Source organism: Lonchura striata, chromosome 1, assembly GCF_050655825.1.
Source record: "Lonchura striata isolate lonStrDom1 chromosome 1, ASM5065582v1, whole genome shotgun sequence".
In the NCBI taxonomy this organism is placed as follows: Eukaryota; Metazoa; Chordata; class Aves; order Passeriformes; family Estrildidae; genus Lonchura; species Lonchura striata.
In genome coordinates this window covers 41648036-41665749 of record NC_140703.1, presented here as the reverse complement: position 1 = coordinate 41665749, position 17714 = coordinate 41648036, and the positions used below count along the sequence as shown (strand labels likewise).

The following is a 17714-nucleotide window of genomic DNA, read 5'->3' as shown; positions in this document are numbered from 1 at the left end:
CGCCTGGGTTCGTGCTCTATTTGTACTAGTTACACAGCCAGCTTTAAAAATTGTATTACTGCTGTTATTATAATGATATTGCTATCACTACTCATATTTTCTTTACACATCAATGGAGCCTGAACAACCAGTCTTAATTTCTTACGTGAATGCAAACAGCATTTAGATTTTTGTGGAGATCAGACACCAGACACATTCCTACATTCTTGTCCAATGTTCAATATTTTTCCATGAGTCAAAGAGAACAAGAATGGGCATATTGTGTAAATGCAAAACTCTGCCTTTTTAAACTGACACGATGAATTTCAGCCCTACCTCTTTGTCTCTCTCCTCCGAGCTGGGGCTTTTCAGCCTGCCAGATTTTGTTACTTACTATCCTTGAAAACAGAGGGAGGGAAAAGTCAGTCCTTGTTAATTCATTGTCCTAGTTACCTAGCAGTGCTGTATCCTTAAGGACTGCTAGACTTTTTTTTTTTTTTTCTCTTTTTCTTTTTTTCCCCCTGCTTTTCTGAGATGCTGAAGAGCTATGGCTTTCCTGCCAGCTCCATTGTATTCCCTCAGTAAAAGCCTGCAACACTAGAGGCACTCTAAAAAGGAGTGAGGAATCTGTTGCAATAGGCATCCAACAAAAGTTCCTCCTACAATCTGCACTTCCAGTAAATGCTGGTTTGTAATCCAGCTTTCAGGCTTCAGGGTTGGTTCTCAATAGAGCACTGACACAGGTCAGTGTAGCTGCATCTGTTTACAGCAACAGAAGATTTGGCTCACTGATGTATTGGGCTTCAGAACAGATTCACAAACAAAGCCATATAGGCAGACAAATATCAATATTTAGGGGGTCCCTGGAATTTGAATTTTGCTTGGGGAATGTACCTCTGTGTTTTACAGTGTATGTGAAACATGCCTGATGGATGACTTAAAGACTGAACTCATCCATGCCTGCCACAGCAAGAGCTGCCCCGGAGGCTGCTCTGATTTGGTCCATATCCCAAGAAAGACTACATATCTTTCTCAAAGGCTTCTCCCAAGTACAGACCACCATAGACAGAAGTGTGAATGAGAACAAAAACTTTATTTCTAGACAGAAATACCTTTGATTCTTTTTTCAGACATTTTAATAGACTGTAAAATGCTTATTTCCACACCATAAATGAGAATAAATATATATCTACATGAGAATAAATATATATCTACTAAAGCCAGCCTAGTCTAAGTAATATGCAAGGAAAGTTTCACTGAAGTGCTTTGACAACCCTGAGTTTTTGTTTGCTCTTTCTGACAGTGGAAAGTTGGTGAGCGCCCTCTGAGCACATTTGACCCAGAGCTTCCTAGCTAAGGATTATAAAAGAAAGAAAGGGCAAAGGAACTAATTAGATCCAAGATTGATATGGCCATTTGTCCACTAGGAACCAGTCTGCTACCTCCAGAGTTTCAAATATAGTAGCTTGCTGTACAGCCTTTCATCTGTAATGATTTCTAGTCACCATTAAATGGTATCATAAAGGTGAAAGGTTTCACATTAGTTATAAAATGGAAAATTATATTTATCCTGGCTAGTATTTTCAGAAGTATGCTGGGATCCATATTTTGACACCCAAATAGATGTCTGCTTTTCAGAGGTGCTGAATGTGCATTGGTGTCTTTTGAAATTTAGCTGGAAAATAGGGCTTGTTATTAATGTGTTTGACAGTGTCTAAATGCATGAAGAGTATTTTTCAAAAAAATATAGAGAGATAAAGTCCTTGTCATGGAATCTTATAATCAAGAACAGAGAAACAAAGTCCAACAAAGTCCATTTAAAGACCTGTATATCTCAATAAACTTTAGATCAGGCTTAGGCAAAAGCTTTAGCAACTCAGATTCATCTGATGGAGCATCACTTTGCTCAGTCAACCCTTTGATTTTTTATGTCATTTAAAAACTACTGATCTGATGCCTTCCCTGAAGGAATCTCTGTAGAAACAGAGACTGACATTTCTCATGTACATTGTCATTTATTGCTTTCATCTCCTCCTTCTCCCTCATCATATATGTTGTTAACTTGGAGACAAGTCAAATTTATACATACCCTCCATTTGCTCTACGTTCAAAATTTTCCAGTTACATACCAGATCTACCCTATAAGTGAATAACAAAAGGATGAGAAGGAAGGAATACAAATTGCTGACTAGAGGTAAAGAAAAACAGGGGAGCTGGAAGGGGGCCCAGGAAGGTTGTGGAGTCTTCATCCTTCGAAGCAGTCAACACTTGCCTGGACAATGTCCTGAGCAACCTGATGTAACTTTGTTGGTAGCTCTGCTGAAAGCAGAGCATGCAGTGACAAGACAAGGGAGAATGGCTTCAAGTTGGAAAAGAGTGGATTTACATCAGAAATTAGGAAAAAATTCCTTACTGCAAGGGTGGTGAGGCACTGGAACAGGCTGCTGAGAGAAGTTGTGGGTGCCCCATCCCTGAAAGTTTTTAAGTCCAGGTTGGGTGGAGCTCTGAACAACATGATCTAGTGAAAGGTGTTCCTGCCCATGGCAGGGGAGTTGAAATTAGATGATCCCCAAGTTCCCTTCCAACCTAAGCCATTCTATGATTCTCTGATTCTACATCAGAGGTCCCTTCACAGCTCCATCATTTTATGATCCCAAAGGTCTTCTAGGAAACCCTCCACTAAGGCCTCTGCCACAATACTTCTATTTTCTTTTTGTGAGTAACATGGTAAATCAACAAGTAGCTAGTGAACATTTTACTGTGTTAGTGGCCTGCAAAAATGAAGTTTAGGGACACAGCCCTAGAGCTGTACAGCTGCAGAAGGTTTCTGCTGCATGAATCCAGGTGGGGACTTACCCCAGGGGCCTGGACTCCTTTATCCAAGCCAGCAGAGCAGTTGAAGAGTTCAGCTTGTGCAGACCGACGTGTCATTGGTGTGTAGTCTACAAAAGTGATGCAGCTCTGATGAAATGAACCTTGGTTGTAGTTTAGAGATTCTTAGAGTCTTTGGCTGAGATGTTTTCACTGAATAGCTGGAGGAATGCTGTTTCTTGGGATGATTGTGTCCTTTCTTGTAGGCATGTGTCCCCCTGTCACAGTGTGTTGTGTCAGGAAGGACATGCTATTCTAATCAGTCATTTCCAAACAAGGAATTTTTCTCATTTTGAATTTTCTAAGTCAACAATCACAACTGACTAGAAACAGATTCAAGGCTGCTGTGGAGGAAAATATGACTTTGAGATAGTCTGTTATATTTGAGAGGCCTGGAACTACTGATTTTTCAGTGCTGTTTCTATTTGCATGAGTTCACTCAACAAGTGATCGGTGCACATAGGAAAATAAGCCATTGAGGAAGCACCAGTGGTAATTAATCCACTCAATCTCTTTCACAAAAAAACTGCCATAGCAGCCAAAAATACCTGAAAGTTTTGTGGTAACTCTGTCATTTATTGCCACAGCTGGTGGGGATGGGCTGCTGACTGTGGCTACCCAGAGCACCAACATTCACTGGGATTGCTGCTCCAAGCACAAACCATAGTGGGTGCTCAGCAGCTGGGCTTTGCTTCAGAGGGGCAGGACAAAGGACCTGAGGGCTGCAGTGTACAAACAGCATCACTTCATCCCTGAGAAGGTTTGTAAGTCCTGCCTAGATGAAATCTCCTTGAACCTCTTTTGCCAAAGCAAAAAGCAAATCTTTTTGCAAAAGCCAGGCTTTTACTAGATGATCTGTACTAGAAAATATTCTCATTGTTAACCTGAAAGAAAACTAGAAAACTTACTTTCACTTTCTTCAGAGATGTCTCCATGCATTTGATTTGTCTACTTGTGCAACCATCCTCTCATCCTCCTGTGTAAATTCATCCTCTGTCATTTCTCACATTCCTTTTAAGCATGATCTTTTAAACTTTTCAGTACCTGGATTGTTGAGGTTTTCTTTTAGTTTATGGGTGCCTTTTTCTTACCCTGGACTGCTCTAGTCCCCTCTATTCACACTGACCTTTTCCAGCTCCTGAAGCATTCCTTCCTGGATGATTCCTTGGTTCCAAACCTTTCCATTCAGTCTCTCTGGCCATTTTCAAGTGTTTGGACTCTTTCAACCTTCTCATGAAGATGGAACTTAAAGAAAGACCAAATAACAAAAGTTCACCTGAACATGTGCCAGCCTAAGACAACAAAGCATTTGGGCTTCTTGTAACCTGCTAATGCCCTTCCATATTTATCACAATTCCATATTGATCTTCATATTCCAGAATGACCTAGATACTGGTCAAATTAATCCCATTTTTACAGTTTTCCTCCAGACTCCTAAAGTGTTAAAAATAGAGGAGCTGTGAACTTATATCCTTACTAAACCTGGAGGTATCTTATCAATATCAATGACAAATATATTGGGGGAAGACACACAGTCACCTTGACATGCCTACAAAAATCACCACTCCACCCCATTACCTCTTTTTCCCCTGCACCACTAGTCCCCAATAACCACAGACTAATTTGAGCCTTGATGTTTAATATTTTTCATTCCCTTCTAAATATGTCATCATTACCTTTTATAAGTCAGCATCTTCCAATTTCCTAAAAAATGATCAGTCCCTCTTTAGAACTTGATGAGCTCTGAATCTCTCATGCAGTTCCTCAGACTCTATCCACTTTGGATGAGAAAGTGTATCATTTCACTGGGATTTAATTTATTGCTGCTCAAGTTTGCTAAATAATCTCTTGATCTGCAGTTAATCAGTTAGAGTCTTTATATATAAACTTTCATCATTTTCTTTTATTTGTCCTTTCCATTGTCCATTCTCTTCACAGGAATATTTTAAAAGCTCTCCAATTGTTGTTTCAAAACCCTCCAAAGCCCTTGAAATTTTTGCCTGTTTTGCTCAAATAAGTCTAAATCTTTGTCTGTCCTGACACTGCACATTTAAGCTGAAGATTTTGAAAAAGGCTCTTAAGTACTGCTCTTACTTCATGTCCTTAGAGGGGTGACCGTGCATGTGGGTGAGAGCCAGGAGGAATATGCTAATACAGGTCAAACCCAACCATCAAGTAAGTGCAGCAATTTGTAGGAGGCCTCTTACCACAGGCCTGGATTTGATCCTAAATATCACTTCCCCACTGAAGTTTTGGCAGAGGGTCAGGGCTCCTTCCTTCTAACAAGAAGCCATTTTGCTCATTAAGTGTATTAATTGATGCATGATGGAAGGCAGCTCTCATTGATGTGGGCCCTCCTTGTCCTGGCTGATGGAGTCTGCTGCTGGAAGCATGACTGGGTAATAAGCTGAAGGGATGTTTCTTTTCCAATTGACAAGTGGTGACTCTATCTCCTGTGAACTGTAATGTACCCTGAAGAAGACCTCAAGGCCAAACAGTTGACTTGAGTGTCCCGTGTGATGCATTGATTTGCCGGAATAGAGAAACAGTCTAAATATTTCCTTCTTTTCCAAGTCTGGATGGAGGGCTACTGTCTTCCTCCATGGACTGAGCTTTTGATAACAGAGTGCTTAGACAGGTAATAAAAGCCCACATGTGGGCATGGATATGTGCTCGAATGAGCCTACAGAGCAGCAATTTGGAAGCAGCGCTGAGCAGAATACCAGGACCAAACTGCTCTCAACAGTCTTTCCTTAGGTGAAATCTGCTGTGCTGTTGATCTCTAAAAGGCAAATCGAATAACAGCAGCAACATTTTTAAGGATTAGGATCTTCCTGTGCAAGACAGTATGTGTTTTTAATACCTTAAGCTGACTTATGAAACTGGTAAACAATGTGGAGGGTGGTATTGGATGACCTCTTTTACATGCCTGATCATCCTGTCAGCATTTATAATGCATTTGATATTTTCTTCTCATCAGGATAGGATCAGTTAAGCAGTCCTATTTCCCAAAGTTCAGGTTGCATTATGCTTTGTTCCACATTTCATGGTAATAAACGTTGACATAAATTTCTGTAGATTTCACACAAAGTGATTGTTAATTTATTCATGGCTGAAAAGGAAAAGAAAAAAAAAAATTAAAAAGAAAGACAGAAAGAAAGAGCAAGCAGAAAAGACTCCTCCAGAAGACAGATACACAGCTTGCAAGATAAAAAATACAGATCTTTTATGCCTATTTGTTTTGCACACAGTAATGACTGCTACATTCTGATTAGCAATCTTGACCTAGTTAAAATGCTATTGTTTTTCTGTGTTCCTATTTTTCTAAAAGACTGTGACTAGACATGATATTTTATAATCCATCAGATGTAAAATCTGCATAAAAATATAATTATTGTGCTTCAGCAACCTGGACCAAAGCCCTGACATTATGTTTCTAGGCAATACACTGTGAATAATATGGATGCATTTTTAGGTTGGTATGTTCAGTTGGCAAGATACATAATTTTTCAATAAGCAAAGGTAAATTGTGGGATTTCTAACATACTGATTGCTATGCCAGCCATGTCCCAGCTAATGAAAAGTAAGTGGATACTTGTCAGCCAAGAAACATCCTTATTTTTTACTATAAATTCAGTTTTAGTGGCACTAAACATTACAATAAACAGGGAGGAAAATTGTGCTGCCTCTCAGTCAGCTTTATTATTGCCAGTGGTGCCTACAGCTAAGGATGAACCAGAGTCAGGACACCACTGCAAGAGGTCTGCATGGACACCTGGGTCAGAAGGACAGGCATGGGCAGTGGGGAACTCTGGGATGCATAGAGCAAAATTTTCATGGCAGTAAACCCTGGTCATCCAAGTGGTCCCTGGAGCTGGTTAGCTAAATAGGAGGGGAGTGAGGCAGAGTGGAGGTGTGCTGTCTCAAGCTGCCATGCTCACCAACAGTGTGGGGCTGAAGGCACCTGTGTCTCCTCCTCTTCCTCAGGCTCAGAGAGAGCACTTGGTCCCCTTCTTATGAACACAGGGTGGGTGGCAGAGGACACCTGGAGCTGAGCCTCTGCAACCTGACCAGAGCAAGAAACAGCTTCTGCTTCCCTGCACAGCTCTTTGCACCCATGGAGGAACCACCTTGTCCTAGCCATGGTGCTGGGAGGACATTCCAGCTCTCAGGGCTGCTCTCCATTGTGTGCAGTGCCCAGGCCTCCACTCTGTCGCTCAGTCCTGCATGAAAAATTAATGGTGCTTACCAGAACAGCATCACCCAGCAGACTGGGCTTTGTCAACTCACAGTGCTAAAATCTCTCTGAAGACAACTCTCATGCTTGCATCCTCAGCCATGTCAGGTAGATGCTGCATCTGAAGACAAAAGATTAAAAATAAATGTACTTGAGTAGTGCAGAGAAAGTGAAGAGCAGAAGGGCTGGGGAGAAGTTCTCAGAAGAGGATCACACTACTGAGATTTTCAGGAGAGACACCAAGGGTGAACCTGATTCTCCTGGGCGTGGGAAGGAGGGGGAACAATCAGAGCCAGTGGATTTCAGATGTATAGAAATAGTGGTGATGGGAACCCTCAAAACTGGGTCTGTAGTCAGAAATGGGCCTTGAGGGTGCCTGTGTGATTGTGGCATTAGGAACTGTGGTGGCCCCAGAGATGGCATCTCAGAGATGATCCCTCATCATGTCTGTGTCAGCCCCAGGGTGCCTCTGTGGCTTTGAAGCTGTCCATGGTGTGAGTCACCACGACCATCCTGTCTGGCTAAAGGGGTAAGAAAAAAAGGACAGAGGCATCTGGTCCTCCTGCATGCTGGGAGGTGCCTGCAGCAGGGAGGCTCTGCATTGGTGTGCCCTGGTCCCTGCTGGAAAGGTGCTCCCCAGCTTGGCACAGCTCTGAACATCACAGGAAGTGATACTGCTGGCAGCAAACACTATTTTAAAAATTGAGAGTTGCTGCAATTCAGAATCAGGCTCTAAGCCTCAAGGGCAGCTTGCTAGGTCCAGTCCTGCAATGCAAAGGTGCTTTTACAGCATAAATATCACTCAGCATATTTTCCTCCTTTGAAAGGAATTATTTTTCGTAATTTTCATTGTTTGAATATTTTTTCTTATTTTTCCTGTAATTCCTTTACCCTTTTGCTTCCCCAGCTTTGTGGAAAATTTTGTTTCCAGTGCAGTCGACACATACTGTGAGAAAGTCTAGATAACCCAAAACGGACATTTTAAGGTGGATTTGTTTGCTGCTTCTACATTTAAAGCACAAAATCCAGAGCTGCTTTTTCTATCATCAGAAGTATTGCTCCACAGGAACTGCTAGCACTGCCACACTGCCTGCTTCACAGTGTGGGATCTCAGTCAGTAGCACCTTGGGAGTCTCATCCCTGTTGTTCCACCACACAATGTAAGAACACTGAAAATCTTTGTAGGAAATTGTGAGAGCTGGGAGAACAAAGGTGGGAGGATTCTTCCTTTTATGTCTTCCACTAAAAGGCTTAGTGGGGACTTAAGACTATCAAACTGTGGTATTTTCTCTGTAGTTTCCTTGGGGTATTTTGGTGTTTTCGCCCAGTCTTAAGTGTTCAGCTATAAACATTTCAAAATGAGTCTGATACAGAACTAACATCTCTGTACAAGGCCTTGATCTGTAGGCACTATGGACTTACCTGGGCAAGTCAGAGGGACAGCTTGTGTTTTACTTGTCCTGAGAGCTGTGAAACTCAAGGTGCTGGATGGTTAGTCTAGGAGTTCTGCTGAGAACTGTGCTCCTTCCTACACTGTGTTAAATGACATAAAGAGCAATTTCTAAAGGAAGTCCAACTGCAGAAGTCGTACTAAATGCACAAAAAAAAAAGATTTTCATTGAAAGAGAAACACGATAGACTGTATTATTTCCTGCTGACACAGACAATTCTATTCTTGGCTATATTGGATAGACTCTGTGGAAAGATTTATAAGGTGAATACACATAAGTAATGTCAGAAATGTATCAATGATGTGATAAAAATATTGTTAGATATGGATATTTTGGAGAAAACAATCTCTAAAATTTCTCATTGACAAGCTGTGCTTTTGTACAAAAACTTTTTTTGTTTCCATTTTCTAGAAAAAAAAATAGCCAGAAAAAAAAATTAAACAAAATCTGCTAGTTTTATATTCAGTAAAAAAATTAAACCAAAAAAAAGGTGAAGGAAAAACCTTTCTGTTTTTCCAGAAGAGAAATTATTTGGTACCAGGATTTGATGAGCCCTAATTTTTAGTTCAGTGGATTTCCTGCTGATTTGGCCTGGTGTCAGAGAGCATTAGAAAAAAACTGCCTCTCTTAAATTCCTCTAATACTCTGAATAAGTTTTAAATATAAAACTTAAAATATTATATATGTCCCTCTGCACAGGACATGGTATCACACCGGGTCATTTAGATCAAGTCATCTCTAGAGTTTGCCCTCTGCTGTCCCCAAGCATTTTGTCCAGGAAGAGCACTGGGCTGTCTCACAGAAATTATCTCCAGAGGCTCAGTTTTACCTTCAGAAGATCAATCATCCAGCTCTGCCTTGCTGTGAGTACATGAGCTCACAGTGACTCACCAGAGCCTGCTCAGCAAAAGGGCTCTCAGTGACACACGCTGCCAGGAAATGCTGGGCTCTGTGGTGCTTCCTCCAGAGCTGCCCACCTACCTGTGGGATGGAGCTGGGCATGGAGGGCTTCCTCCTCTCCCACTTACTGTCATGTCACTCGTTTCCCATCACAGGGCCTTTCAGTATTACACAGTTTGAGCAGTTTGAGATGTTTAATCACAAACCTCTTTGATCTGAGGAATGTGCCTGTGTATGTTATAGGAACTTTTGCTTTATGTTTACTGACCCAAATCAATCCTAGCTTGCAAATTGAAAGAGGTGGAGCCTGAAATCTGGCAAGTTGTTTTTTGGTTTTTTGGGTTTTTTTTGGTTTTTTTTCCTTCTGAAAAGTCTGCTTTCCTTGGGTAAAAAGGGCTTGTGTACTGACTTTTAGTCAGAAATTGAAAAACACGATTACTAGAAAAATGCAAAGATTTCAGTGATGGTACCCTGGTCCTTTCCTTTTTAAAAAAAAAAGAGGCATAATGCTGGGGCAGCAGTGCCCCACAAAAGGCAGTGTTCAGAGGGGCTTGTGATGAATGCTGCTCATCTTCCTGAACAAACACACACCAGTCCCCTGGCGTCCCTCCCTGACATATAATTGGTAACAGCTCAGTGCAAGGAGGTAGAGGGGGCTTCATCCCTGTGTGCTGCTCACATCCTTCTCATGCCCTCTCCCTCCATATCCTGAACTCATGGGGGATGTTGAAATCAGGACCTTTGTAGCAGCCTCAGTTCCCTATACCTTTGCAGTCTCACTTGCTCTCATTTCTACTTTAAGGTGTGGACATCTATTGACTGATGGTGTTGTCAGCGTTCCGAGGGTTATGTGTGCAAGGTTTTGGGGAGATGCAATAAGTTAGCACTTGTTATTCTTTAGAAATGTACAGTCCCCTTTTTGGTGGGCAGATGTCATGAAACCAGGAGTCCTCCAGGACAATGTTAAGGGATGTGTCTGGAGATCATGGTGCTCTGCCTGGCTCTGCTGTTGACTTGTGTGTGGCAAACCACTTCCCAGCTCACCCACCTCATGCTCCTATCTGCTAGAACCTACTTCAAATGCAGGAGAGAAGCAGATACTACACACAGCACAGCGTAACACATGCATTTTTACATGTGTCAGAAAGCTTAGTGCAGGTGCCCTGAAAATGTGGAGTTTTTTAAACAGCTCCCTCGGCTTCAAAATGTCAAACAAACCTAAATTAACTCAGCAAGTCATATTAACCACATAGAACATATACATATGCAGGGGATGTACTCTTCATTATGTGTTCAGGCTTTCTGTCAGCAGCACATCTGAAAGCAAAATGTGCTGTCAAATCATGTATTCTAATGACCTGCGGACTTCCCCATTTCCCAGGAAGATGAATTTGAGTGTACGAGCATGGTTTCTAATAAACACACTGACAGCAAAGATGATGGTAAAAGGAAGTGCAACTTACCTTTTTTTTGTTCCAAAGGAAAGTACAGTGACTCATGTGTCAGAAGGAACATGCTAATCCAAGACAGTCTGTGCTCTTTGCAGTGACCACCAAAGCCTCTCCCCAGTCAGGGACACCTAGTGACAATTAATTATTCTTGCATGCACACAGTCTGTAGACTTACACAAGTAGGCATCAACATGTTTGTCCTTATGAAAACATGAATCTGTGATTTACAATCTATGCTGGAAATTTAACTTTAAATATGAAATTGGATTTTCAGTATCAGAGACAGAAATTACAAACTTTTTTTTTTTAATGGCCAAACTCAATGGCCTGATGATGCAATGGAAGAATATGTGGGTTTGAAGGAAATAAGTATTTCTCAGTTAAACTCTTTTCAAGCAATTAATTGATACTCACACCAGAATGAATTTTTTCACATCTGGAAATTATCTGGGAAGAGCTTTTACCTATAGGTAAGCCTGAAACTGTGGGGCATAGAGGCCACAATAGAGTATTACATGTCCGTGGACTTCTGTACATGAAGCTGCATGATGAAAATAATGTGGCTGGATGATCTCATAAGTCATTTTTCCTCACTTAACTGGAAAATTAGAGTTCTCATTTCTCTCTGCCCTTTGAAGCCTCCCAAGGTATCAAAGTTTGTATGGGCATTATTTTCTCACTGGCACACACAGGTATTTCTCAGATGGCACTGTCTTGATGCCTCCAGGCATTGTGCTTCTGCCCAAGTGCAGAAAGGAAGATGAGCTGTGCATATTTTCCTGGCACTGCTCATGGCTGAAAGGGACAATGTGTGCTGCCTCTGCAAGGGCTGCATGTGCATGTGTCTGCTCCTCACTGCGTGCCCCTTTGGTCATGGAATCATAGAATCATTAAGGTTGGAAAAGACCTCTAAGATCAAATGTACAGGGCTAAATATAGGACAGCTGCCCTTGTTTTAAAGTGATCTGTTCTTTTATGAACCGTGTTCAAAGCAACTCTTCTTGAGGGCATCTGAATCTTACTTGAAGGCATATGTACCAAGTCCAGGCTGTTCAGCTATGGGACTGACATCTCTGTTTTCGGTGCACAGGGTGGGAATTTGTGTGCACAGCACACAACAGATGAGTAGATCAGGCAGACAGAGCCATGAACCTCTTTTCTTTTAGTAGGCCCATGGGACTGGTGAGCACATGGAAGTATCACTGTAAATACCCAAGGAAAAGAAAATAGAGTTACAACTCTCAGAGCAGTGTTGAGGGAACTGTATGTTTTATAAGAGATGTTTCAGGATATAAACAACAAGGGCTTAATGTATTAATATACATCTTTGGGAAATAATCTGTCAGTACATCATGGACCAGACCCTTGGCTGACAACCTGACATGGCTCCAGTGAAGTCATTCTCAGTTTTCAACAAGTAAATATCTAAGATTTTTAATTATACATATCTCTGGCCAGTATAAACCTATATGAGCTAAGGATGGTTATAATTATAATGTGGACTCTTGGACTCTACAGGTGTCAAAAATGGTTTTTTGGATCATGTACCAAAATTGGGAGAATGAAAACCTTCACCACCAGATAGGCACAAGGGCAGATTTCATGGCTGCATTTGTCTCTGTTGTCTAAAATACTTTAGATCTGTCTGGCACACTTAGATAGGAGATCTGGAGCAAAGGGTCTTTACCAACTACAGCTCTGGCTACCTCCCTCCCTCATCACACCTGTGAGGGGAAGGGTGTTTGTGATGAACAGGAGGCAGCAGTGCTCAAAAAATGCTGATGGTAAGGGTGGTGATGGCAGGGAGATTCACCACTTAAAGGCTATTTGCCTATAGTTCTGCACAGCTTAATTGACAAAAAAAGCCCAGAGGAGCTTTCTGAACTAAGCAATGCTTACCTGCTTGTTGTCTTTCAAGCAATTAAATTATTTCTTTGGTATCATCTAATGATTTTTTTTTTTTTTGTCTCTGCTTCTTTTAGCTTCAAGGCTCCTTGAAGAGAAAGTTGGTGGTAAACCTGTCGCCTGTCAACAAGAGGCCCAATGGTGTTTCAGAGAGCTCTTTCCTTGATATTAAGAGGATAAGAGTGGGTGACAATATCCCAGTGGGACAAGGTGGACAACATGTTAACAATTGTCAAAGCCAGTCAATGTCAGGAGCTATGACTGTGGGGCAAGGATCACAAAGAAAGGCCAGCAGCCTAGCAAACAATACCCATGCTAGTGGGAATGACATGTTTAATATGACTTTGAAAGAGGTAAAGAAAGAACCAGGAGAAACAATGTCCTGCAGCAAACACTTAGATGGCCAGACATCCCATGAGAACATGTTCCCTAACAGATATGGGGAAGACTCATGGGACCAAATGATGGATCTTGAGCTTCAGGAACTGTTTAATGAGCTAACTAACATATCGGTGCCACCAATGAGTGATGTTGAGCTAGAGAATATGATAAATGCCACGATAAAACAAGATGAGCCATTCAACATTGACCTTGGGCAGCAGAGCCAGAGGGGCCCTGTGAGATCTCTGCAGATGGATAAGATGGTGATAAAAAGTGAGTATGCAGCAGGCATGAATCAGGCTCCTGTGGGCTCCCCACAGATGAGGCCTTCTTCTACAGGTCCAGCCTTCACTATGGCTACCACTGCCATGTCTGCCTCTTCACCCATCCCCTCGGTGCCTCAAACACAGGTGTCGCAGGTTTCTTCTGCGTCCAGTCGGCCATTGCCTAACTGGCAGGAGGTGTCTCATGCACAGCAGCTCAAACAGATCGCAGCCAATCGGCAGCAGCATGCCTTGATTCAGCAGCAGCAGCAGCAGCAGAACCAGACAGCCAACTGGTCCACTCTGTCTCCATCAGGACCTTCCCCTGGACCCTTTGTGCAGGAGAAAATCCCCAGTCCCTCTTTTCGCCAGCAGCAGTTCAGCCCACAAAGCTCAGCGATGCTTGGGGTGCCAGTGAATGGAAACCAGACAAAAGGGATGAACAACTATGTTTATAAACCAACCACTCCCCAGAGCAATCCTATGGACATAATCATGCAACAGAAGCCTCAGGACCTCAACAGAAACTTTAGTGCTCAGCCACCTCTAGAGCAGCATCATGGCAACACAAAGCCTTTGTTTCACTTTAACTCAGAGCAAACAAACCAGCAGATGCCTTCGGTTTTGGGTTCCCAAAACAAGCCTGCCCTTCTGCACTACACCCAGCAGGCACAGGGTTCAGCTCCCGTGCAGCAGCCACAGCAACAGCAGCAACAACAGCCGCAGCCACAAACTGCCCAGCCTCTCCCAAACCAGTCTCTCCAGAGGCCACCTAATGTAACCCTAGCAATGCAGCAAAAAATGATGCTTCAGAAAATGCAGCAAAGCCAGCAAATCTCAGGTTTGCAGTATCCAGTCTCTCAGCAGCACAGACAGGTAAGACAAATTCCTCCTTCTTTGCTACAGAATTGTTCTGGTCCAAGTACTAAAAAGGCTTTTCCAGCCTGGCCTCATTGCTGCAGGAGATGTGTCCTGGTGGCACTTAGTGACCCTCTCAGCATGCACTTCTGCAGAGCTGGTGATGGCACGTTTAGCACCTATTCAGGTGTATCATGGATGCACATTTAGAAGAATTTCAAGAAGCACATGCTCATAACCCTTTTCTCTTTATGCAATGGAATGAATATGTCACTGCTATATATTATGTAGATACTTGTCAGAAAGGTGAGATAGTAGTGCAGATGCAAGTGTATTTTGGACTCCCATCTAAGATTTTCTAGCTTACAAAAATTTAGGATCTATTAAAAGTCAAAATTTTAATGAATTGCTATGTTATCTTAGACAGTGTGTTTTACAGTGTTAATTTTTATACCATCATTTTTCTCAGAGAGGAAGGGTTAGGAAATTCTGTTTTTAGATATTTTTTGACTGATATGACAGAAAAGACTGTTTGCACATTTGCTATCACTTTGACAAAGAAAAAACTAAGATTTATCTGTGAGCTTTCTAAACACCCATCACAATTCTGGGAATATTCTGTGGATAAAATACATGCTTAGAGATTAAGGAGAAGTTTGCCACAGACATGTCTACAATTATATTCCACGTAGCCAGCTCCCACTGTGTTATCACAAGACAGTACTCTGACAAGATCTGCTGCTTTAGCTTAGCTGTGCTATGTCAAGTCTCTGTGCACCCAGGTCTCAGACCCCAACTTCCAAAGTGAGAATGTGCAAACTTGCTGTAGCCCAAAGTCTGGAAACCAGGTGCAAAACAATCAAAACATATTTGACCTTGGAATGTTTAGGTAACTTTGTGTAGTTTAAGTGAGATTTCGTCTCAGCATATTTGAAGATATGCAATTGCAGTATAGATGTAGAGATGATTTGTAGATGTGAAAAATGCTATAAGAAGCTACCTAAAAATGAAAGCCTAAGTTTTCCATGGACTCCCAGAAAGTAGCACTGTGAACGAATCACTCCGAGCTGAAGTTTCTTCTCCAAACTGGGTGAACAGGCTGATGTTTAGAAAGAGTAAATTCAGTTGTATGCCTGCACACCTTTATCCTTTTAATTGTTTTAAATTTCCTGAGCAACTTACCATGACTTACTCCAACAAGTCCCTTAGCAAGAGGTAAAAATCTATGGGCAGGTGTGAGAAATTGCTTTGTTGAAAGATGCTTTAGAATGAGTGCTTGCAGGATGCAAGCAGAGCTTTGCTGTTTTATGGGAGGTGTCTGCAAGCTGCTCCTCTTCTTGAGCCACTGGGTGCTCTCTTCTTACGTGCATTTGCCCATTCTCTTAATAGATGATTTTTAACAGTTTCTTCATTCAACCATGGTGAAACTTCCAGCAATCTGTCATCACAGGGGAGACAGGCAAGACTTCTGCAAACACTACTGTTTTTCTGAAAAAAATTGTAAGGTCACATTCTGGAAAGGCATAAAAACATGAGAGCAACTCTGTTTGAGGTAATATTAATTATTTGCTCTGTGTCCTTTGGGCTTCTGCTCAGGGAGGCCAGCCAACAGGATGGGACTTGGCACCTTGGTCCTAGTAGTGCTTGCAAGATTTACCATGAGTGTAGCAGGATTTCTCACCTGTGCGGCCACAAGATCTTTGGTTTATGAAACTTGTCCTAAGTGAACTTTGCTGAGGGCCAAACTTTAGATATCACACCAAGAAAGGGGTTTTGCCTGTCACCACAGACTTCTTTTTGCCAACTAATTTCCAATCTTTTTTGTCATCTGACCACTTCCCACAGCTGTTTCTGCAAGATGTGGCTACCTGACCCACAGCACAGTTGAAAAGCTTGGAAGCTTTTTAAGACAGAGATTATGGGGCTCTTGCAGTAAGGATGCTGGTTTTTCTATGCTCTAGAGAGATAACTGGTTATTTTTTTAGAGATCCTTAGCAGATATTCCAAAGTGCTGATGAAGTGCAGAACATCAGTTATGTCTCTCTCAATTAGAGTATTTTGTAGTTACTGGAACAATACTTAGAAATATAATTGGTCCATGAATTACAGGGTTTTTAAAAAGTTTGAATGTAACCATTTACCTGGCAGTATTTATGAGTCCTGTAGACCCTTTAGCACCTGCCTGCACTGCTGCAAGACCCCACCAACCCCTTGGACAGGGCCTGCTTGCCACATAAATCTAGCCATTAAATCAGAGGGGCAGGAGGCACTGCTGGTATTATCTTCCAGTAAAGACAACAAAGGTCAAAGCGACCTTGTGGGTCGACTGCTGCTGATTTTAGCAATGGGGACATTACCTCATTTAGGCTGCATAGCCTGCTTTCCTGAAGGATCATCTTCCACCTCTGAGTATTTCTACACACCATTAAAAGTAATGCATGATTAATTACCAGCATTTACTAATTAACTTCATGATTAATATTTGTTTTACTCATGCTCTAGTTCTGCATGAGGAATCAAGATTTAATTCTGCTTGGTATCATTCAACTCCTCCTCAGATCATTATAAGACCATCTCACAACTCACTGCAATGCTTTGTAGCTGGTAATGTGAGGGCACATTCACAAAGGATTGCTGTGGCACTGCCATCAGAAATCACTAACTGGAACACTGTAAGTTCACATTTTTAGCAGAACTAGCTCACTCTCTGGACTTTTTGCTCCCCAAGCTTTAAGATCCCCAAAAGCCATCTGAGCTTGGTTTTGTCAGTCCAAACTGGCTAACTGGAAATCTAAGGCTTATAATTTCTCTGCTTGTCATATTCCCTGTATGTCAAATCAAAACAGACTTACAGAGGGATTTGCTAATTAGATGTCTTTTGCCTCTAGGGAAAAGTCATAAAAATGATGGAAATCATCTTGGTTTCCTGGAAGGTTGATCTGAATTAAGGGTTTGTTTGCCTCTCTCCTTTATTCTCCATTGTTCTGGGAAAGATTCCTTTGTATTGTCTATCTGAATGTAACATACACAGTCATGAAAAAAACTCATGGAAATTCAACACTCTCTTTGTTTAGGAAAGACTTAGAAGCTCCAAATTCTATACAGGTTTAATCAGGTTTGTGATACTTCTACAGAGCCTCAGCTGAAAAACTGTGACTGGGCCTGGGTAGAAGTCTAACTTTACCCTTTTGAAGAATGTAGTGCAGTCAGTGAGAGATGCTTCTGAAATATGACTTAAGATTTTTGAACTGAAGACTTGATGTTTTTAGCTACTCCAAGAAATTCCACACACATTTTCAAAGTTTTTGATCAGCCAATATATGTGTTCAATAACATCTATTACTTTTCTGTGAAGAATTAAAAATAAAATAAACAAACAAACAAAAACTCATAACAACAACAACAACAAAAAAAAAGC

The 17714-nt window shown here is 41.7% G+C and overlaps 1 protein-coding gene across 2 annotated transcripts in view; it reads left to right on the top strand.

Moving 5' to 3' along the window:
- The window catches only part of MAML2 (mastermind like transcriptional coactivator 2), a 211893-nt gene that overhangs the window by 132755 nt on the left and 61424 nt on the right, over positions 1-17714 (top strand). For both annotated transcript variants that reach the window (XM_085575505.1, XM_021536551.3), the window contains exon 2: positions 12872-14314. In XM_085575505.1, the coding sequence (XP_085431631.1) occupies positions 12872-14314 (1443 nt within the window). The remainder of the gene's footprint in view (positions 1-12871; positions 14315-17714) is intronic.